The sequence below is a fragment of the Eurosta solidaginis genome, chromosome 5, assembly GCF_040869045.1.
Source record: "Eurosta solidaginis isolate ZX-2024a chromosome 5, ASM4086904v1, whole genome shotgun sequence".
Lineage (NCBI taxonomy): Eukaryota > Metazoa > Arthropoda > Insecta > Diptera > Tephritidae > Eurosta > Eurosta solidaginis.
The window spans coordinates 197,108,260-197,132,510 of record NC_090323.1 but is presented as its reverse complement, the minus strand read 5'-3'; the positions used below and the strand labels follow the sequence as shown (position 1 = coordinate 197,132,510).

At 39.7% G+C, this 24,251-nt stretch overlaps 1 protein-coding gene across 1 annotated transcript in view; it reads right to left on the bottom strand.

The window, feature by feature from the left end:
- Positions 1 to 3,640: 3,640 nt before the first annotated feature.
- The window catches only part of Gr64f (Gustatory receptor 64f), a 28,914-nt gene continuing 8,303 nt past the window's right edge, over positions 3,641 to 24,251 (bottom strand). Inside the window, exons 4-9 of the mRNA XM_067787297.1 lie at positions 19,411 to 19,590; positions 14,563 to 14,757; positions 6,714 to 6,985; positions 6,413 to 6,567; positions 4,264 to 4,516; positions 3,641 to 3,834 (exon numbers count right to left, since the gene is read on the bottom strand). Of these exons, the coding sequence (XP_067643398.1) occupies positions 3,712 to 3,834; positions 4,264 to 4,516; positions 6,413 to 6,567; positions 6,714 to 6,985; positions 14,563 to 14,757; positions 19,411 to 19,590 (1,178 nt within the window). The 3' untranslated portion in view covers positions 3,641 to 3,711. The remainder of the gene's footprint in view (positions 3,835 to 4,263; positions 4,517 to 6,412; positions 6,568 to 6,713; positions 6,986 to 14,562; positions 14,758 to 19,410; positions 19,591 to 24,251) is intronic.

Sequence of the window (24,251 nt, the reverse complement as noted above, 5' to 3'; positions counted from 1 at the left end):
TTATCAACCTCACCTACGCCAGGGGAATACTGTTACAAATATGATTATATCATACAACAGCAGTCATTAGCTGTAGCAGAAGTCAGTCTTACCAACTCGTGTTTTACCCATGGCCACTTACGCGTAGCCCGCATATTTTTATAGAAACGTGGGGTAAAACCCTCGGGCATTAGCTAGTTTTAAATAAAACATAAATAAGAATTAGGATAAAAACAAAATTAAATTAGGTATGAATTAAAAAAAAAAAACAGGATTAGCCTGGTTTCATCGGGCCTCTTGAGGGCAGTGCGCTGCCACAACGTCCGAGTTAAAAAAAAAAAAACAAAAAAAACAAAAAAAAAAAAAGAGATCTTTATCTCTCTTGGTACCTCAAATCAGCGTTAATTATGACTGACAAGAGTTGACTGGCGTAGCGGAAAATACCTGAAGTCAGCCTCCTCAGAAATCTGTCGAGATGTGGATTCTAATTCCATTTAAAAGTATGTTAGGAATAAAATATGTGCAAGCTGAAAGTTCTTATGCCTGCACATCAGTACCACCGACAGCTGCCAACCCTCCAGCCTCCATATGACATGTAGCAACGCCTTACAAAGAATGAGAACTTATATCTCTGACAGAAACGTTCAATATCAAGAAAAACCATTCCTCATACGTAATAGAAGGAATTTGCATACAAATGACGCATACTAAGGCTGCTGGCTCCATGCATGGGAGCCACTCGGAAATTTCCCTCCCATGCTCCATACGCTCTTGCTTCGGTAAGGTGTTGAACCTAACCCCGTCCAGAGTAGTGGTTTTCTAGGTGTGTCGGAAATGTGTTTATTTTGGACGGTTATACTCATGCCAATGTGTCACTGAAGAATGCCGCTCTCGATGTCAAATGCCCGAAACTCGTAGTTGCGGCAACCTCCACAGGGAGATACGTGTCACTCTGGCAGAACTTCGACCTGAACACTGCAATAGGTTAGTCGATTACTTATCCAGAATCAACCCCGACATACCCAATATATGTCGCGCATCTAATGTGTGACCACATGATACCAAACACATTTGCAATTGCAATGTGGAGCCACGGATCCTTACACACATATCTTTTGGTTCTTTTAGAACATATTGATGCCAATTTGTGGGCGATCTCTCCTATTGTATGACGCGAAGCTCTACTACAACAACGTCACAACTATGAGTTTTACGTCAGAGACACCTTTCGTGCCCATCACAAATAATTTGTACACCCAAAATCTCTCCAGTTCGCAGCACGCATACTGTAAGGAAATGCAATGCAGAGCGCTATCCAAGCTATTGCTGCAAAAAACTAGGTATATTTGCCAAGTCATCGCATATGCCGCTGGCATAGCTCTAACAGCAACCTTCTACAGTTGTAGAATGCGTTAGGCATCCTTGAGGACTGGTCGCGTGAAATAAGTGTAAAAGTCAAGTCTGTGAATACTGAAATGGTTCAACGAAATATTTGAGGTCACTGCTCTTGAATGAAGTGAGGCTCAAACGGAGGTTAATTACTTCGGCTCCGACAACGGAGCTAACATGGCTAAGACAGACCTGCGTGGTTCTTAAGTAGCCATGGCTGTATACAGCGGTCGTATGAAACATCTTTTCTTATTCTCTCAATTAAAACTATAGAGTGGTACCATCGAATATCGTTCAGAGTATACCCTCAATAAGCGGCCGCTTTTACAGATGGTTTCAAGCTTAATGGCAATGTGAGGTGAATAGTATCTAAATCTGAAATATTTTCACCCTTCTTAACACATTGTATCTGCCAATATATTGTATCATCGGAGCACATATGGAATAGATATGTGAGTATGCGCTTTATTGACTAACTAGCAGAGTTTAGCTCTGCTGAATTCAGAGTCATTCTGCGAAGGATAACTTGGCTCAATTTGTTTAAATTTCCTTCAAATTTAAAGTGGGAAGTCCTCTTACTCATCCAGTGATATCACAATGGGTCAGCTAGTCTAAGTGAGCCGCCCTTCTTCCACCACTTTAATATAAAGAAATCCAATCAATATCGCTCAAAGTCCTCATAGTTACATCTTTTAGATATTATATTAATTACCATCCATTTAGATTCAAAACAATCTTAATTAATATTATAAGTACCTGGGCGACCGAGCTTTGCTCGGCAATCTTCGAGTATGCCGCATAACATACTTTGTTCTACATGTCATCATCATCGGTGTACTCGTTGCTCATTAGTTTCACAAATTCGTCTTTGTGATATACGCTGCCGCTAATCCTCAAGTCGTTGTTCTCAGTTCGCGATACATTCGTGAGCCCTGTGCTGTGACGCACGCTGACACAATTCCTCTAAACGTTGTGTGCGCTGTTCACCAGTTTCGAAATTAACTCTTTCTGATGTACGCTGCCGCTGACCCTCAAGTCGTTGTTCTAGGTCCTCGATAAAACATTCGTTGGCCCTGAGCTGAGACCCACGCTGCCGCAATTTCTGCAAACGTTGTGTACGCTGCTCATCACTTTCGGGATTTACTCTTTCTAATGTGCGCTGCCGCTGATCCTCAAGCCGTTGGTATCTCTCTTCGATATTTTCAGTGGACCTGCGTATGGACGCACGTTGATGCAAATCCTCCAAATGCTGTGTACGTTGCTCGAATGATTCGTTGGCTAACCGTCTTGCGCAAACGGTTTCGCTCCCTGGCAATATTAAAAGAATACGATTTTTCTTCACTTACAGTTTTTGTTATATTTTCCAAGCATCTCGATTTTGCAGCACGCGTAGCGCGTTGTGCTGGCAACGTTTCTCGAGTATCTTCATGCACCGAGTTATTAATTTCAAACATTTTTTTTAGTTATACACTATGAAAGTCTCACAATTTTATTACAATCCAAAACCTTGTAAATTTCACGAATGACAACTATCAGTTAGTTTAATTAAATGTCAACTTACTTCCCTAAGCGCCATCTGTTGGTTAGTAGTTAGATGGTAAGATGTCGTTTTCAAATTGAACATATGCTCTAGTATTCAACGGTAGAAAATTACCATGGTGAGATATCTTTTTGCTATGGTGAGGAATCTTTCTAATACTAATCTGTGCGAAATTGCAATTATTTATTTCATATTTGCCAAAAATATGTAAGGCGCGAAAACCTCCGAAGAGATTTTAGGTCGAGCTTCTCTTCCAATTTGTGTAGTGCTCCTCTTGATTTTCCCTAAAAATTTGTCGGACGGGACCAACATGTTTTATGCCGACTCCGAACGGCATCTGCAAGGCAGATGAGTTTTCACTGAGAGCTTTTCATGGCAGAAATACACTCGGAGCGCTTGCCAAACACTGCCGAGGGGCGACCCCGCTTAGAAAAATTTTCTTCTAATTGAAAAACCTTATTTTTAAAATTACGGTGTGGTAGGCGGAGCACACTACCATCACACCACGGTGGCCGTCATTTGGCTATACAAACATACAAATATACGAATATACAAATATATACATATAATAATATACAAATATACAATAATTGCTCGTTTAAAGTTATAAGATTATGTATCAAATATTTTTGCTTCATTTTTTTTTTTTATTTGTTAATTATAAAATTGTTATGTACTTCTGTTCCGTAGATATATATCGACCATGACATCGTGACATTGCCATGATAATATTATTCCATATATTTTCACCAATTATATATCTAACCAGTGTTGGTAACACAGCCGCATCTTAAACCATCATCTCAATTTCCTCTAATATTATTCCCAGATGCTACAGAACTGTGATTAGTTGCACACTCACCAAATATAGTATCCTGATGAAATTGTATAAGCACCAGCTCATATGTCACAATTGTGCCAGCAACCTGCAAACCACAAGCAAACAAGGAAGGATTCATGATAAACTGAAACCAATAATTACTAAAGCAAGATACAAAAGCAAAAATAGTGCAAAATTAACGATATGAAATTAAAATTGCACAAGATGACAGAGATCATTTGTGGATGAAGTAATGGAAGACTTCAGACAGCAAAAGAAGATGTTATGGACTTTAATCTGTAGGCATTGTATAAGCGCCATACAAAAAAAAAACTGTAATATACACACACAAAGTAAGTAAACGTGAATGAAATCAAAAACTAAAGAGTGCAAATGCAGCATTATATGGCAATTAATAATGTGATGATATGATGATGACGTGATTAACCAATACTAACGATGTGATGTTATGCGTGACTGCTTATGAACAATTGACTGCAAATATAAAAATAAATTACAATAACAATAAACTTACGCTCAATACCAATGTTCGTGTGAGATAGAAAAATTTCATGCCACTCAATGCAACCAAATCACTATTAATATCCTCTGAAAAACGTTTCACCTCAGTGCACCATGACTCTTTGGGCACACAGCGTAAGACACGCAATGGTTTTCGTGATTCATCATGAATTGTTGCCGAGTACAATGATACGGCCAATGTACGTCCGATGAGAAAGAAGAGCGAATAATAAAAGTAGGCAGCGTGGGCGAATGAAGGCATTTTACTAACACAAAGAAATAAATAAAGGAAAATGAAATCAAGGACAAGGATGACATGGAAATTGCATAGCAAGGAAATGTTTATACATTTGGTACATACATACATAAATATATTTGACTTCAATTAAATATCTCAAAGCACAGTCAAAATAGGGAGTCTGTTGATAGCCTGCCTGATAATAGTAGTTCACGGTTAAGAGAAAATAAAAAGTTGGCCACAAATATTTTTTCTGCCGGAACGAAGAATAAAAAAGAATATTTATTTTCAACCGGTTAATATTTTTAAACTGGTTAACTTTTTGGAACGATTTATTTTTCAACGGAATATTTTATGGAAGAAATTATATTTTTAAAACCGGTCACTATTTAGAACCCTGTATCTTATGACCAATCACTTTATGAAACCGGAAGCTTCTTTGTCAGAGGAAAATTTTTGAATACACTGAGACAGGATTACCTGGGTGTCACGACCTTGTGGTCCAAATCATGCAGGTTTGCTGTCAACCTTAGAAAAACGGAGCCCGTTTTGCTTACACGGAGGTACAAGGTTCCTGCTTTCAGACCAACTTCTTTTGGAGGAGCACAGCTGGTGCTCTCTGACAGGATTAAGTAGCTTAGGATTATTCGTAAAAGCACGCTGTCATGTTAGCTTAATTTAGAGGAGGGTGTTGAGAAGTATCCTGTTGCCTTGTACTGCTGTCAGGGAGCAATTTATAGACTATGGGGGCTCTCTCAAATGGTGATACATTGGCTGTACGAAATGGCGAACAAGCCCATTCACGAAGCACTAAACAAAGTATCGTGATTTGCGATCTAAACTTGGGAAATATGGGCAATTCAGCTTTCCGACCGACCTCGACTTTATCACTATGCGCCGGCTTCCGCTCCTGTTGCCACATTCACAACTTATTTTTCCTAAAGGGATGAATGGAATTGGTTGTTAGCATGATAGGGAACTCTGTTCACGGATGGATACAGGCTTCACGGGAGAGTTGGTGGTGGAATATTCTGCCAAGAGCTCGATGTAAGTCGGAATTTTTAGTTGACAGACCACAGAGACAGCGTCTTTCAGGTTGAGTCACCACTACAAAGGTTGTGGTAGATGAAATGTTATCCGGTGCTGTAACTGTTAACCGCTGTAAATTTAAAACTCAGATTAGCAGGTGGCTTTCAAAGCGCATCATTTGCGACCGTGAAGTCAAGGGTTGTGAGGGATTACATGATCTTACTCTTTTATAAAAATTATCTGAGTCATACGGTATAAGAATGTCCTTGGCAACTACCAGGCTGATCTCTATGTCCAGGCTGATACAGGCAAATTGAAGGTGTGCGTAAATGCAGACTTTAGGATTTCACTGACCACTTCCTCTCCTGACATGCGGGCTTCGAATCAGCTAAGCAAACGCTGGTTGACGTGTGTCGAGGTCTTTCTGGTCCAGTGTTGACTCCAAGCGCTCGGCAGAACTATAATGTATCACAAAATCTTATCTGTCTATCATCTGTCTTGTGGCAACAGGGCACTGCCCAGTGGGAGTCCATGCTGTATGCCTTAATTAACTGGACAGCTCTTATTGTGTTAGATGTATACAGGATGGGGAGGTGGAAGCTTCCAGTCACTTTATGCTCAGATTTCAAGCCTTTGCGAGAACGAGGCGCGAATAACTCGGTCACGACGTATTCGACTCTATGAAGGTATAAGGCCTTTGTGAAGTGCACTAATTGAATATGTGCAGGGTATCCCTATCTGTACGCACTTTTTTCAATTAGCTAACAATTACGGTCTTCATACACTATGGATTTAAATGTACCTTCCATTTGAAATACACTGCATTTAAAAATCTCTACATTTCCGCACATAAATCGATAAATATGCAAGTTGTACAAAGTACATATATACTCACTTAAGGCTACGCAGCAATTGCACACAAATAAAATACAAATTATTTGAGAAGGATATCATTGTAATGACTGAAATGGCGCCATCGACACGATAACAAAGTTCACATAAGTTCCGGTATTGTTTACGTCTTGTCGACCAGAAAGATTCAGGCATTTGCTAGACGCATAGTTTAGCGCAGCAGGACAACGATCAGATGTCGACGCAAAGTTGTTAAATGGCAATTAAAAAGCATAAGAAATGAATAATTAAGATAAAAATATATAGAGACTTGCAACAATAAACTTGCAATCATGAAAACTTACCATGCCTTTGAACTTGAATAAATTATCATTGAGCTGCTGAAATTTAGACGCCAAGCCAAGGCTTACAATCATAACAAAAACATCCATATAACTCCCAATAAAAGTACATACAATATTTTGCACTTTCCCCCATATAGCCAAGTAAATCGAATAGGGAAAAACTGTGAAAAGATGATCATTTGTAAGCAGGAAATAGTCCTTAATCGGATCATTTGTTTGAGGACAATAATTTGAGTAATGTATGTTGGAGATTATGTTTAACAAATGTTCACCTGAAAAGGAAATGAATACAACCGTTTAAAAAATGGAGCGATTTCCCGTTTAAGATGCATACACGTACGTAATAAGTCTTATAATGGCCGAGTTCGTCCGGGGACTAAGATACTTGGCTTGGATATCATAAGTGGCTCCAGGCTCTGGATTAGGGACTGTTATCAGTCTTAGACCGGTCATAGTGACGAACTGTCACGCGTGATTAGTTTGCACGTCCGGCACGAGGTGCCCCTGCTTCTACTGGGAGGAATCTGGTAAGTGTCAAGTTCGGTACATAATGGTGACGAACTGTATTGTTAGAGCTTTTGATTATTGGCTTTGATTTTTGACTTGATGACTTTGGGCTGGTAGGTGCGGTATTCGGCCACCTTAGTAGGTCGGGGTGAAGCCCTACCGAGATGGCTGGTAGGCTAATGCCACACCTGCCCACGTCCCGTTAAAACCGTGGTGGGCCTCAAGTTACGTTCCGGCTCCGTCGCCGTTAAGTTGGTGGTGTAGGTGCGGTTGAAAATTGTCCGGCTTTGCATCCGGTCTGGCTCTAAACGCATTACCCATGAGGTAATGCGTCAACCCTCGCGTGGCCTCCCTGCGTAGCATAGATAACCACGAGACCGTTGAAGGCGACTACACAATCGGCTCCGGATAGCGGCCTTGAGGGGGACTTTTTACAATAGACACGACTAACACGAATCCGCCAAGGATGGGGTGCGGAAGAAGAGCGGTTTTGATGGAAATCCGTCAAATCAATCTTCAGCACTCTAAGGCGGCTTCCGCAAATTTGTTCCTCTGCCTCGAAAAAAGCGGATTGGATATAGTGCTTGTCCAGGAGCCGTGGATGAGTAGTAACGGCGGAAAGATTTCTGGATTAAGGACTGGAAAATTCTACACCTTGGTGCATGGGGAGACAGGTAGGCCTAGATCCTGTGTGCTTGTTAAAAAAAGAGATAACAGCTTTTATTCTCTAATTTCAGCAATGCTGACGTAACCACGGTCTGCCTCGAGCGAGGCAGTAATGAAATGTGGGTGGTCTCAGCGTACATGCCCATAGGGACGTAGCGGGACCACCACTTGCGATACTGGGCGAAATCACCGCTGAAGCAAGGCAGAGAGGCGTTGCCGAGATCATCGGTGCTGATGCCAATGCCCATCATAGTATCTGGGGAAGCTCGGATACCAACACTAGAGGTGAGTCTTTATTTACTTGTATTGTAGATGAGGGACTTTATATATGTAATAGGGGGAATGACCCGACTTTTATTACTGCAGTAAGGAAGGAGGCCCTGGACCTCACCCTGGTTAGTAGAGGACTGGAAGGTCGAATCGGTAGGGTTGTCAACGAGCACTCCTTCTCTGATCACCGGTATATTCAGTTCTCGGTTAACAAACAACCTCCCGGTAAAATATTTTTTAGGAAAAAAGTACTAACTGGGACTTGTATTGTAGGAAGCTGGGAGAGCTATTGGCGGTAGCACCTACCGTTAGTTCGGACCTGTCAGAATCTGAGATAGACGTTCCGGTGGAAAATTTCACCTCGGCAAGCAATAGTGCCTTTCAACTTTCCTGTCCTTTGAAAACTTACAGGGGGTAGGGCAAGCCGCCCTGGTGGTCTGATTCTCTTGATTACCTAAGAGCGTCCAGTCGACGGCTCTTCAACAAAGCCAGGAGAAGTAAATTACCCTCGGACTAGGAGCTCTTTAAGGTGGGTCTGGGGACTTATAAATATGAAATAAGGATAGCCAAGCGAGATTCATAGCGAAGCTTCTGTGAAAACGTAGAAGGCGGCAATGAATCCGCGAGGCTTAGAAAAATACTCTCTAGGAATTCCGCCTCTCTGGTGTATCTGAGAGATGATGGTGGGGACTGGTCGATGGGTAGCGAGGATTCCCTAAAGCTTTTACTGGACAATCATTTTCCCGTTGTCCCAATTGCACAGGGATCTTCGCCTGCATGGTCGGCGGACGTTGGCCATGCAAAAGTGTCTGCCATTCCACTAGGGGAAAGTCAAATAACCTGGGCTATGGGGTGGTCGTTCAAGCCCTATAAGTCTCCTGGCCCGCATGGAATCATTCCTGGCCAACTTCAAAAGCCTTTATGGGTTTCTTGCCGCTGGTTGGCCAGCATCTACACTAACTGTCTCAAGCTTAACTATGTATATCCCGAAGTCTTGGACACGGCTAGGGTCATCTTCATTAGGAAGGCCGGCAGAAGCTCTCATGTATCACCTAAGGATTTCAGGCCAATCAGTCTCTCGTCATTTCTTCTTAAGACGTTTGTGCGTACGGAAAAGGATACCTCGGGGGTTACTGTCGGCTTCACAGCATGCGTGCTGCAAGGGCAGATCGACGGAAACGGCTCCCCATTCTTTACAATCGAACAAATAGAGGGGTCCCTAGAATACAAAAATTTGATCTGGGCGCCTTTCTAGACATCGAGGGGGCTTTTATCAATGTCTTACCGGGGGCAATGGAAAAAGTTCTGGTGGCTTTAGGAGTCGAGGCGGCTCTGGTTGAATTTATTACCAAACTTCTATGCGGCAGAATTGTAGCAGCGGTGAGGGGAGGAGCCATAATTGAGAGGAAGGTGTGCAGTGGCACGCCACAGGGGGGTGTCCTATCTCCTCTGCTCTGGGTTGTGGTAGTCAACGAGCTCCTTGTGGAGCTGGAATCCAATGGTTGTCGGGTAGTTGCCTATGCAGATGTCCTCACTATCTTAGTCGGAAGCAAATTTCTGGGCACACCCTGCGTGATGTCCTGCAGGGCTACCTGGTTACTGTGGCTAGGTGGGCTGAATAATGTCGATTGGCGGTTAACCCGTGAAAACGGAATTGGTTCTTTTTACAAGGAGATATAAGATGCCCGATTTCAGAACTCCCTCGATTGGAGGGGTACCGTTGGTACTTTCTGATATTTGGGGATTGTTTTTGACAAGAAACTGTCCTAGAGACCCAATGTGGAAAATAGCGCCAGGAAGGCCGCAGTTGCCTTGTACTGCTACAGAGGGGTAATCGGAAAGAGATGGGGACTCCCGCCAGGAGTTGTACACTGGCTTTATGAGATGGTGGTCAAACCGATTCTGCTACATGGGGTGCTGGTCTAGTGGAAAGAACTGGACATGGCGAGTACCTCAAAAATGTTAGTGTCAGTGCAACGGACGGCGCTGATCGGTATCAGTGGTGCTCTCAGAACAACACCTAAAGAAAGGCGGCCGCGGGCCGGTCGTTGGTCAGGCTTCTTGATATGGGCTATGGGCTTTTTGACTTCGGACACTCTAGCCTTCTTACCAGTTTCGACTTTATCCCGGACAGAACGGACCAATGTATGCCCATAACTTCTCCATATACAACCTTCTCCCCAGTCATTCCACCGAGAGAGGAGTGGGGAAGAGGAATTAGCTGGGGCATGGGACCGGTTAACTTAACAGTGCTACTACAGTTAGGGATATAACATCTACTCTGATAGCCAAGCGGCCATCAAGGCCTTGAGCTCAACTACAGTGCGATCGAGGGTGGTCTGGGAGTGCCTGACCTCGCTTGCAATTGCATCGAATTATTTTACAATTAAGATTATCTGGGTCCCGGGCCATAATGATATCCCTCAAGCGGATCTCTTGTCCCGCATCGGCACAACTGAACCAGATGATGACTGTAGGGATTTTGGAGTTCCACTGGCGACCTGTGGATTGCTGCCCCATAGCTGGGCCTCGAGTCAGCTCAGCAAACGTTGGGCGGACACCACGTCTTGCAGGGTAGCAAGATCTTTCTGCCCGAAAGTGGATGGCAGGAGGTCTGCTGAATTAATTGGGGTCACTAAGGGTCACCTATCAATGGTCATTGGGGTTTTGACTGGGCACTTTCCCATGGGTATCCATGCGGTACGTCTCAATATATTGGAAACTCAATCCTGCTGCAGCTGTATGGAGGATGATGAGGTGGAAGCACCAAATCACTTTATGCTTGATTTCCCAGCTTTTGCCAGAACTAGGCGAAAGTACTTCGGTCGCGACTCACTTGGATCTCTCGAGGATTTATCCAAAGTTGAGACCAGTATCATTCGGAGTTATCGTGGCTACCCAATGATTCTCTAAGAAGCTAGATCTAAGTTACCGTTATTTTTGTTGTATGTGGTATCGCAACGGACCTTCGTGTTGTTAAATTGAGCTTTCCTTTTAAGGGCAGCTACCACCTAACCTAACCTATCTCTAATAATATCTCACACAAAGCAGTCAAATAACTTAAATATTGTAATTAGGAATTAAGCTTTCCTTTTGAAATACTGCAGCAGATTGAGTTATTCCAACTTTTTGTTGTTAGCCAGTGTATTTTGACGATAAAAATATGGATCTTACCATAACACAACCCAAGTAAACACAAGAAAGGGACCATAAGCTCGACTTCGAGTGTGACCTTTATTTAGATATATGGATTGGTATGTGGACGCTTTTATTGTACCTATGTATTTCCTCAGGCTTTTAACTCCGAATGACGCGGAGATTAATAGTCGCGACACGAAGACGGAAGATTCTCTCCGATGTTGAAGCGACGCATTCTTTGAAAATGCAAGCCGACGTGTCATCCTTCGGTCTACAAACGCGACAAGATCGTGTATCGGAGAGAATGAACTTACTACGATGAAATCGTAGAATTCAGTCTCCCGTATAGTACCCATTACGATTTTGTGGGTCCTTTTTGTTGAGAATAATGAATTTGGCTGATACTCTCTTTGCTGGGAGTATAACCAATTTGGTTGGTCTTTGTCCTGCGAATTCAATCCAGTGTTGTCTTGTTTCCCAGTTACTTATAGTATCCCTATTGTTCGCCTCTGTGAGTCTACAGACGGCCCCTGGATTATAGAATGTTGCTAGGTTAAGTAGTCTGTCTTTTCCCTACCTAGATGTCCTTTATGGCTAGTCGCCCGTCCCTATAAAACATTTTCTGGCTCTCAGATAATAAAGGACTCCAACGCATCCACCCGCTAGCTTAGAAGCAGTTGTGTAAAACTGAAAAGGCACACAATGCCGCCTCGATGTCTGGCACAATAAGGATACTTCTCGATGATAAGCCTCTCCGGGCACATTTTCTACCGCAAACTTCTACTGCACAGATTTCTACCTCAAACATAGTGGGATAGCATTCCATTGATATCGATTGCTTACAGTTCCAACCGTGAACTGGGACTCAAATTCAGGGTCAATATAAAGATACTATGTTTCCCAAAGGGTTGTGCCCACAATGGACACCTCAAGGTTCCGGGTTATTCTGAGGCTATGGCATGACGTAGTTGCAATATGGGATTTTATGTCAATTTTCTTATAACCTTCATATGTCCCGCCATGTTTCCGATATTTTGAGGTCTTAGTGCAGCAAGTGAATCCTCTTTCTCTACAAATTGCATCAGCAATTGACGTTCTCATGGCACCCGTTATGCCACTACGAACCAGTTAATGCTGTTTGCTTAATTATGTTATTGCTTTTCTTTGCGTGGCTCTCAGCTACAAAACAAAAGACAGAATTAAGAACTGACAATTGGCTGCACAAAATGATTAAATTTCCAGTATACCACTGTGGGAGATAGTCCCCATGTTTTGCCATAGATTCGAGTGCACGCAAAAAACCCTAGTTATTTTTTGTATATTATTTTCTCGTGTATTCCTGTAATTCACATTACTAAGATATCTGCATACATTTGGTCATCTTTAATTAAGGTGAACAAGAGAGGAGAAGTTACACCCCCTTAAAGGCACTCTTAGTAGCAACAATTTTCTTAGTTGTCCATCTTACTGATTTTTCTTTTCTTTGGCATGGTCCTTGCCAGTCATAGCTTGATGTTTAGTGTTATCGAAAGCCACTGAGATGTGAGTAAAAGCGCAGATGGCTATATTCATAAACTCCAAAGCCTTTTCAATCCTTTCCGTGAGGATATTAAAGCCGTATCAGTAGATTTTTATGACGGACAGACAAATTGAGTCCTTCATAGAGTGAGTTTGTTTAAGTAGACCTCCCTAATACGCGGAACCAAAGTTCACTTCAAAGCATTAGAAGAAACGAACTGCGGCTAATTGGTCGACACGACGGTGGCCATTGCTCGCTTTCCCTGATTTTGGTATTAATACTACCTTAGCATCTCTCCACTTGATTGGAATGTAGCCGAGCAGTAGAGATGTCTTAAATAGGTTGGATTAGGCTTTGGCTATAAGGTTTATTCCCTACTTTAATAGACAGAGATAGTTTCCATTCGGTCCTGACTGACTTGAATGGGCTAAAAGAAGACAAAGCCCATTGCATTCGCTTGACAGTGGTCAGCTTATGTTGCTTGGTATTTTTTAACAGTTTTATTTAGCCTCACTTGACAGGCAGGCTGGTTAGCTGGCTGGCTGGCACGCCGGCACGAATTTTGTAATTGAAATTTAAGTAACTTCCTGATAAGCTACAAGCTTGAAACTTGGAATATAGTTCAGAACACGATGACAATGCAATAATAAGAAAAAAACTCAGATAGGTGGCGCATGGATCGTAATATTTCAAAACATCGTATTTGTGGTCCAATTTGGCTCATATTTGGAACACATAATGCATACAAGAATAGAAAGTGACCCAAAAAAAAATCGCCGCTAAGTGGCGCAAGGATCGAGATATTCAAAAAAAAATCGTATTTGTAGTCCGATTGGGCTCATATTTGGAACACATAATGCATACAAGAATAGAAATAGACCTATGAAAAAAGCGCTGCTAGGTGGCGCAAGGATCGAGATATTCAAAAAAATCGTATTTGTGGTCCGATTTGGCTCATATCCGGAACACATAATACATACATGAATAGAAAACGGCCTGTGAAAAAATCGCCACTAGGTGGCGCAAGGATCGAGATATTCAAAAAAAAATCGTATTTGTGGCCGTTTTGGTCCATATTTGGAACACAAAACACATACATGAATAGAAAGCGTACTATGATTGTCGATTTGGCTCATATTTGGAACAAATATTATATAAGTCCGGTAGAAGTGACATCAAAATATTTTGAAGTTTGAGGAGGGACAAGCATACGTAGCGCAGAGTCGAGTAAAGTCTTTGGAAGGATTATGTATTGAGGACTTAGATTGTAGCAAATTGTCAAGGAAGAGTCCTTGTAATAATAACTCACTAAATGAACTAAATAGAGTGAGAAAGAATAGGCAATTATATAAAGAATAAACACTTGAAAGTAAAATAATTAAAAAATAAATTTAAGTTAAACGGTTTTGTTGGAAACAATACTTACATGAAGTAATAATAATACTAAAACCTGGAAAATAATTTGGTAGGTTCTAGGTACTTTACATTCCTCTCTTCTTAGAAACCAAACTTCATCAACAATATGTCTGTGTTTAAGAACACATTTCAAGTAGCAATTTGTACCGTTTATATAAATGAAGTGTTTACAATTTTTTAACCCTTTTCTGTTTCAAATACAATAGTGTAATCGAATGCTTCCGCCTATCGTATGAGTTTAAATTCCTGTCTAAAAATATTACCGCTCCAAAAATAAACTTTCATTATCCCACATTCATATAAAATGAGCACTAAAATACTTAAACGACTTACCAAGTGACAACATCATTGCAACAAATGCCACCGTATTTATTCTATGAGCCAGTCGACCCTTTTCCATTTCCGTTAAATGCACTGGCAAATCAGACTCAATCTCATACCAATACAGCATTAAAGCTGGCCATTTCCGTGCCAATGCAATGGCGTTGATGCAAACAATAACAATCGACACACGAAATATCACCGGCTCTAGATGTGATCCCAATAACGGTATGTGTTTGTTTATATGTATGAGTATGTATGCACGTTAAAAGCAGATAATCCAACCGACGTTGAATTATTTAGGGCCACAGCCATTTGAAGGTCAGGTCGACAAATAAATGAAAAGTTTGTAAAAGTGCCGACATGACAAAGATAAATGTTTTTGTAATAAAGTTAGTGAGATGCTATAGACACAAAGTTATTGCAAACAAAATCGTTTAAGTTTTCTTATTTGTTATGTACGTTCAAGGAAAACACAAGAGTAAACAAGTAAGGAAAGCTAAGTTCGGGTGTAACCGAACTTTACATACTCAGCTGAGAGCTTTGGAAAATCACCATTTAGCAAAATGAACCTAGGGTAACCCTTGAATGTGTTTGTATGACATGTGTATCAAATGAAAGATGTTAATGATTATTTAAAACGTAGTGTGGACCAGGGGAGACTCTAAATTGTGTTTGTACGATATGGGTATCAAATTAAAAGTATTAATGAGGGTTTTAAAAGGGAGTAGCCCTTAGTTGTATATGTGAAGGCGTTTTCGAGATATCGACCAAAATGTGGACCAGGGTGGCCCAGAACATCTTCTGTCGGGTACCGCTAATTAATTTATACTCAGTTGAGCAGAGCTCACAGAGTATATTAAGTTTGATTGGATAACGGTTGGTTGTACATATATAAAGGAATCGAGATAGATATAGACTTCCATATATCAAAATAATCAGGATCGAAAAAAAATTTGATTGAGCCATGTCCGTCCGTCCGTCCGTCCGTCCGTTAACACGATAACTTGAGTAAATTTTGAGGTATCTTGATGAAATTTGGTATGTAGGTTCCTGAGCACTCATCTCAGATCGCTATTTAAAATGAACGATATCGGACTATAACCACGCCCACTTTTTCGATATCGAAAATTTCGAAAAACCGAAAAAATGCGATAATCCATTACAAAAGACCGATAAAGCGACGAAACTTGGTAGATGAGTTGAACTTATGACACAAAATAGAAAATTAGTAAAATTTTGGACAATGGGCGTGGCACCGCCCACTTTTAAAAGAAGGTAATTTAAAACTTTTGCAAGCTGTAATTTGGCAGTCGTTGAAGATATCATGATGAAATTTAGCAGGAACGTTACTCTTATTACTGTATGTACGCTTAATAAAAATTAGCAAAATCGGAGAAGGACCACGCCCACTTTTAAAAAAAAATTTTTTTAAAGTAAAATTTTAACAAAAAATTTAATATCTTTACAGTATATAAGTAAAGTATGTCAAGATTCAACTCCAGTAATGATATGGTGCAACAAAATACAAAAATAAAAGAAAATTTAAAAATGGGCGTGGCTCCGCCCTTTTTCATTTAATTTGTCTAGGATACTTTTAACGCCATAAGTCGAACAAAAATTAACCAATCCTTTTGAAATTTGGTAGGGGCATAGATTTTATGGCGCTAACTGTTTTCTGTGAAAATGGGCGAAATCGGTTAATGCCACGCCCAGTTTTTAATACACAGTCCTCCGTCTGTCCTTCCGCATGGCCGTTAACACGATAACTTGAGCAACAATCGATATATCTTTACTAAACTCAGTTCACGTATTTATCTGAACCCACTTTATCTTGGTATGAAAAATGAACGAAATCCGACTATAACCACGCCCACTTTTTCGATATCCATAGCCATAATTCTATACCAAATACGAAAAAAGGGATGAAACATGGTAAGGTAAGGATTGTTTTATTGACGCGAAATATAACTTTAGAAAAAACTTTATAAAATTGTTGTGACACCTACCATATTAAGTAGAAGAAAATGAAAAAGTTCTGCAGGGCGAAATATAAAACCCTTAAAATCTTGGCAGGTATTACATATATAAACAAATTAGCGGTATCCAACAGATCATGTTCTGGGTCACCCTGGTCCACACTTTGGTCGATATCTGGAAAACGCCTTCACATATACAACTACCACCACTCCCTTTTAAAACTCTCATTAATACCTTTAATTTGATACCCATATCGTACAAACTCATTCTAGAGTCACCCCTGGTTCACCTTTATGGCGATATTTCGAAAAGGCGAACACCTATAGAACGAAGGCCCACTCCCTTTTAAATATACTCATTAACACCTTTCACTTGATACCCATATGGTACAAACAAAGTCTAGAGTCACCCCTGGTCCAGAAAGGCCCACTCCCTCTTAAAATACTCATTAACTCCTTTCATTTGATACCCATATTGCACAAACGAATTCTAGAGTCACCCCTGGCCCACCTTTATGGCGATATCTCGAAACGGCGTCCACCTATGGAACTAAGGATTACTCCCTTTTAAAATACTCATTAACATCTTTCATTTGATACCCATATCGAACAAACGCATTCTAGAGTCACACCTGGTCCATCTTTATGGCGATATCTCGAAAAGGCGTCCACCTATAGAACTAAGGCCCACCCCTCTTAAAATACCCATTAACTCCTTTCGTTTGATACCCATATTGCACAAACGAATTCTAGAGTCACCCCTGGCCCACCTTTATGGCGATATCTCGAAAAGGGGTCCACCTATAGAGCTAAGCCCCACGCCCTTTTAAAATAATCATTAACACCTTTCATTTGATATCCATATCATACAAACAAATTCTAAAGTCACCCCTGGTCCACCTTTATGGCGATATCTCGAAAAGGCGAACACCTATAAAACGAAGGCCCACTCCCTTTTAAAAATACTCATTAACACCTTTCATTTGATACCCATATCGTACAAACAAAGTCTAGAGTCACCCCTGGTCCACCTTTATTGCGATACCTCGAAAATGCGCCCACCTATAGAACTAAGGCCCACTCCCTCTTAAAATACTCATTAACTCCTTTCGTTTGATACCCATATTGCACAAACGAATTCTAGAGTCACCCCTGGCCCACCTTTATGGCGATATCTCGAAACGGCGTCCACCTATAGAACTAAGGCCCACTCCCTTTTAAAATACCCATTAACACCTTTCGTTTGATGCCCATATTGTGCAAACAAATTCTAGGGTCACCCCTGGTCCATCTTTACGGCGATATCTCGAAAAGGCGTCCATCTATAGAACGATGGCCGACTCCCTCATAAAATACTCTTTAATGCCTTTCATTTGATACACATGTCATACAAACACATTCCAGGGTTTCCCTCGGTTCATTTTCCTACATGGTTATTTTCCCTTATGTTGTCACCTTAGCTCTCAACTGAGTATGTAATGTTCGGTTACACCCGAACTTAACCTTCCTTACTTGTTATATATGTCATACCACGAACAGTATTCCTGCCAAAATTCCAAGGGTTTTTGATTTCGCGCTGCAGAACTTTTTCATTTTCTTATACTTAATATGGTAGGTGTCACACCCATTTTACAAAGTTTTTTCTAAAGTAATATTTTACGTCAAAAAACCAATCCAATTACCATGTTTCATCTCTTGTTTCATATTTGGTACAGAATTATGGCATTTTTTTCATTTTTCGTAATTTTCGATATCGGAAAAGTGGGCGTGTTCATAGTCGAATTTCGGCCATATTTTATACCAAGATAAAGTGACTTCATATAAGTACGTGAACTAAGATTAAGATGTATAGTTTTTTACCAAGTTATCATGTTAACGGCCGAGCGGAAGGGCAGACGGTCGACTGTGTATAAAAACTGGGCGTGGTTTCAACCGATTTCGCCCATTTTCACAGAAAACAGTTATCGTCATAGAATCTATGTCCCTACCAAATTTCACAAGGATTTTGTTCGACTTATGGCATTAAAAGTATTGTAGACGATTTAAATGAAAAAGGGCGGAGTTATGCCCATTTTTAAATGTTCTTTTATCTTTGTATTTTGTTGAACCATATCATTACTGGAGTCCAATGTTGACATAATTTACTTTTATACTGTAAAGATATTTTTTGTTAAAATTTGACTTTAAACAAAAATTTTTTTAAAAGTGGGCGTGTTCGTTATCCGATTTCGCTAATTTTTATTTAGCACACATATAGTAATAGGAGTAACGTGCTTACCAAATTTCATCCTGATATCTCCAGCGACAGCCAAATTACAGCTTGCAAAACTTTTAAATTACCTTCTTATAAAAGTGGGCGGTGCCACGCCCATTGTCGAAAATTTTTTTTTGGTAATGAATTGTCGCACCTTTTCGGTTTTTCAAAATTTTCCGATTTCGTTCATTTTTAATAGCGATCTGAGATGAGCGCCCAGGAACCTACATACCAAATTTCATCAAGATACCTCAAAATTTACTGAAGTTATCGTGTTTACAGACGGACGGACAGACGGACGGCCGGACGGACATGGCTAAATGAGTTTCTTTTTTCTCCCAGATCATTTTGATATATAGAAGTCTATATCTATCTCGATTAGTTTATGCCGTTACGGATTACCGTTATGCGAACAAAGTTAATATACTCTGTGAGTTCTGCTCAGCTGAGTATAAAAAAGTTAGAACCGATAGCTGTCAAGTATCAAATGCACACCTTCAATATATTGTTTAGCCACATTGGATTGGGTTACATTACGGGTGCACATTTACATGACCGTAATTGACTTTGCTATCAATTCTTTCATTTCGCTTTTTCTTCATTTTAGTTGTTTTTAAGTATACTTACCCACACTATTGAAATTGATTGGTTTAAGTAGTACTCTGGACAGTGTCAGTCCTAAATCTACTAATATAGATATTATAAATATTATAGAATATAAAGTTCGTATATTTGTCCAAGAAAATGATAAATGTCTAGGATGTGATGAAGTTAGTCCTTTTACTGGCATTATGGCGGATAGCATCACTAAATGTAGATAATAAATTGATAAGCATTAGCAAATAAGTATGCATACATCACAGGAATGATGAACCCGATTCCGCAATCGATGATGATGGAATAAATGTCACCCCACCCGATTATGACAGAGTCCAATAACCAGATTGAAATACAACAAAGCCGACAGCACTTATGAACTGCCTGCGGTGGAGTGGAGTTCGTTTATGCGAATGCATTAGCTTCTTTGCAAAATATGGTCGGACGAATGCATGCCCACCGATTGGAATCTTAGTGTTCTTTGCTCAGTTCACAAAAAGGGGGATCCTGCAAAGTGCACCAACTATCACAGAAGCAGCCTTCTTAATATCGCATATAAGATCCTGTCAAGTGGTTTCTACGAAAGATTGTAGCCCACAGTTAATCGGCTGATTGAACCTTATCAGTGTGGTTTCAGACCTGGTTAACCAGCCATCGACTAGATTTTCACTATGCGCCAAATTTTGGAAAAAAAAACACAAAAAAAAAAGATTTGACATACATCACCTCTCCGTTTATTTTAAAGCCGCCTTCGATAGCACGAAATGGATCTGCCTTTATGCCGCTATGTCTGAACTTGGTTTCCCCGCAAAAATTTACGGTTGTGCAAAATGTCGTTAAGCAACACCATCAGCTCAGTTGACTTGGAATTCTTTCCTCTCCCAGCCGCTCGAAACCAAACGATTTTTCGGACAAGGTGATCAACATGCGATTTCTTTAATTTCATGCTGGAGAAAATTAAACGAACTGCAGAACTTAAACGCTCTGGAACAAAATTCTATAATAGCATGCAATCACTGACATATATTGATAACATTGATATCATCGACCTGAAGTCCTGCTAACTCCAGATTGTAAAAAGAAGCGAAAATAATGGGTTTGCAATGGCTCCATGGTGAATGAGGACACAACGAATCACACGCTGTCATCGAACAAAGAATTAGCGCATTTTCATATTGGCAACGAAGCTATTGTTGGCAGCCATGATTTCGAAAAAGTTAAAAGACTTCATTTATTTGGGAACCTGCATTAACACAACTAACAACATCAGCAATAAAAGCGACTATGGACCAGGCAGGCAACTGAACAGCAAAGTCATCTCCCGCCAAGCGAAAGCCAACTTCAGCACCCGAAAAAGCCGTCCACGGAAAACCGTCATCTTTCTGTGGACTTCATAACTAGGCCATAGAAAGTTGTTTCCTATTTTAAACTATCATAAGAGAATAAATTACAATATATATATGACACACACTTGTAAATGTGTAAGGAGTCTTAGCATACTAAGCTTGATGCCCCTATTACCGTTTACAACTCAACTCTGTTTCAGTTGAAATTTTGCAATTTGGTATTACAGATTACAACTCAAACTGTCAAAAAAAATTTCAGTTGAAGTTGTATAGTTTTACAACTTTTTGTGGCATTATCGTTTACAATATTGTGTTGGTGTAGTTGTCAAAGTCATCAAAATCTGACAACTGATGACTAGCAGTTGTCTCATACAATTTTGAAGTTGTTTTGAAAAAAGTTAACGTTTTACAAGACGGTTCACCACCTAATTTTTAACAAAAATTTTCAAAGTTGGTATCAAAAGAAACGTTTCGACCTCCGTTTTTATAATCCGAAAGCAAAAATTAAAAATCTTATTTCTGTCATATCATTTCGTTTCAAGTTTTCATGCGGTTGTTGTATTTTGCCAGATTTTTTGTACACACCAATGCAGAAAGATGTTGGACCCAACCAGGGTTATTTTAACAAAACGCAGAAAGGTGTTCTGTGCAAAAAAAATGTGGATCGGGCCTCATATTTCGGACCCTCTCGCGGCCATTTTATGGGCTTTTGTATATATCTTTCGATAGAAATAAAATGTTTAATTTCCGCTTTCGGATTCTTAAAACGGATGCCGAAACGTGTCTTTTGATACCGCCTTTGATACTTTTTGAAAAAAATTAGATGAGGCACCTTCATGTAAAACGTTGCCGGAAAAAAATTAAAAAAAAATGGATAGCGAGTATTAAACCTTTTTTAAATTCATTTAAACAATCTTTATAATCAGCAATTTTGTACAGTTCGATGCAGCCAAATTAGGTGAAATTATGCGAACGTGAGCCCCATCGATACTACCCACTACTCCTGGCAATCCTGTTTTAGAGTAAAATGCGGTTTTTGTAGCGCTTTGCTCTGGAGTCAAAAGGGTTTTAATCCACTTCGCACAAATATGCTCCTCAATATCTAAAACCTCTTTGTTAACTGAAGATGTTGTCCAGTCCAACACAGCATTTTTGATAGCTGCCGTCAGCAAGGAGTGTAGTTTTAAAGTCCTTTGAGCAATATTCCTCCTTACTTAACCGAAAATAACTTACAAATCTGCAAAATAACTTCATTAGAAGCTCATCATTTGTCACTTAAACGTTTTCTTACTTGGTGCTTGGTAGTTCCAAGGGATTGGAGTGATCATGCGAATTATTTCCGTTTTCGCGACATGTCAATTGTATCACCAAAATTTTCGTCGTTATAAAATAAATTTTATATTTAATTGATATCCATTTTTTTATTAATTAAAAAATCACTTTTGCAAATGCTTGAATTTTCGCCACAAGTTGATCAGCTGTTCATTTATCTGTCAAATCATCACTTTTTTAGGTTGGCAACATCAATTCAACTTCAACTGAAATAAGTTGTAATTCGTAATACTAAACAGGAGTTGAGTTGTCTTAAAGTTGAGCTTTAATTACAACCCAACTAAGTTGATTTGTAAACGGTAATAGGGGCATAGAGCAGTTGTTTGCAATGGCGTATGAGTAACATTATACAAAAAGACAGTAAAGTTCACATACAGCCTTTTAGGAATTGTAATTTTAATGAATCTCCAGTTTCGTCCTGTGCATATTTTACCAATAGTAGTAAGGGTGAATAAGCGAAGATCAGATAAGTGAACACAAAAACCTCGTGCATAGGTCGAATATTGAACTTCATTAAGTCTTCAATCCGATATCAAAATTAATGCCAATATTACCGTTTACAACTCAACTCTGGTTGGGTTGAAATTTTGCAATTTGGTATTACACATTACAACTCAACCTGTTAAAAAAAAATTTCGGTTGAGTTGTCTAGTCTAACAACTTTTTGTGGCATTACCGTTTACAACATTTTGTTGGTGTAGTTGTCAAAAATGTCAAAATCTTACAACTGATTTTGTGGGCTTTTGTAAATATTTGTCGACAGAAATAAAATTTTTATTTTCCGCTATCGAATCCTAAAAGAGGAGATAGAATCGCGTCTTTTGATACAACCTTTGAGAAGAGTTAGATGGTGCACGGGCTCATAAAACGTTACAAAAAAAAAAAAAATTTAAAGCCGGTTATTATACCTTTTTTAATCAAACAATAATCAACATTTGGTTAATTCGTTGTAGTTCTATAAATAGAACAAAAACGGCAATAAAAACCAAGTTTCTATGAAACCGCCTTACAAACATGCATAACTTCAACACATAACTACATACGAAGTACATGATGTATGGAAGATAATATATGCGAAAGAATGCTATTGGGAAAAACTTTACAACAACTAGGCATGACGTAGCTGAATGCATTTGTAACCATTTCAACTATCGTAGGAGTGCGGGTTCGACTCCCACTCTCGGGAGAAAAGGCTTTGAAAATATTTATAAGGTATAATCGAAACAGCTGTCGCCTTGTCCGTCCTGATGTCACGTTGTTTAAATTTTTCCCAAATTATTAAATAAATAATTAACAATTTTGTACACATTTATAGAAAAAACAACGTTTAAACGAAGGATAACATTGAATAACTTTTTTAATTTATGGAGCGACATTCCGAAGTTGGACGCGATGGTCGCAGTTCGGATGCAGCCAAAATAGGTGAAATTATGCTAAAGTGAGTCCCATTGATATTAATCACTACTCCTGGGAATCCTGTTTTAGAGTAAAATTCAATTTTTGCTGTTTGGGTTTTAATCTAATTCGCACAAATATGCTCCTCAATAATATTTAAAACCAGTCCAACACCAAAATCATTTCCACAGCATTTTTGGTCTACCATCAGCAAGGAATCTGAGTGTGGCGCATAATTTTAAAACAGCGGTAAAGCCTTCCCTCGAACGCGTTTGCGGAAATGGTCCTTAATTATGTTTAGTAATGAGCAAAATGCGTCCTTTCAAATCTGCAAAATAACTTCATTTGAAGCTCATCATTTGTCACTTGAACATTTTATTACTTGGTGCTTGGTAGTTCCAAGGGATTGGAATGATCACGCGAATGTTTTTCGTATTCGCGACATATCAGTCACCAACATTTTCGCCATTATAAAACAGATTTCATATAACATCCGTTTTGCTTTTAATAACAAAATCACTTTTGCAAATGCTTAGATTTCCGCCACAAATTGATCAGCTGTTCATTTGTCTGTCAAATCGTCACTTTCTTAGGTTGGCGACTCAATTAAACTTCAACTGAAATAAGTTGTAATTCGTAATACCAAACTAAGTTGAGTTGTTAACCGTAATAGGGGCATAAAGGTTCTTTGCCGCTGTAGAAAAACAGCTTTCCTTGAAGAAAGACGGAAACACAAACTTATTGAGCACGCTTTCATTGAGACGGAAACACGAGCTCATTGATCGTACCTATCAGACT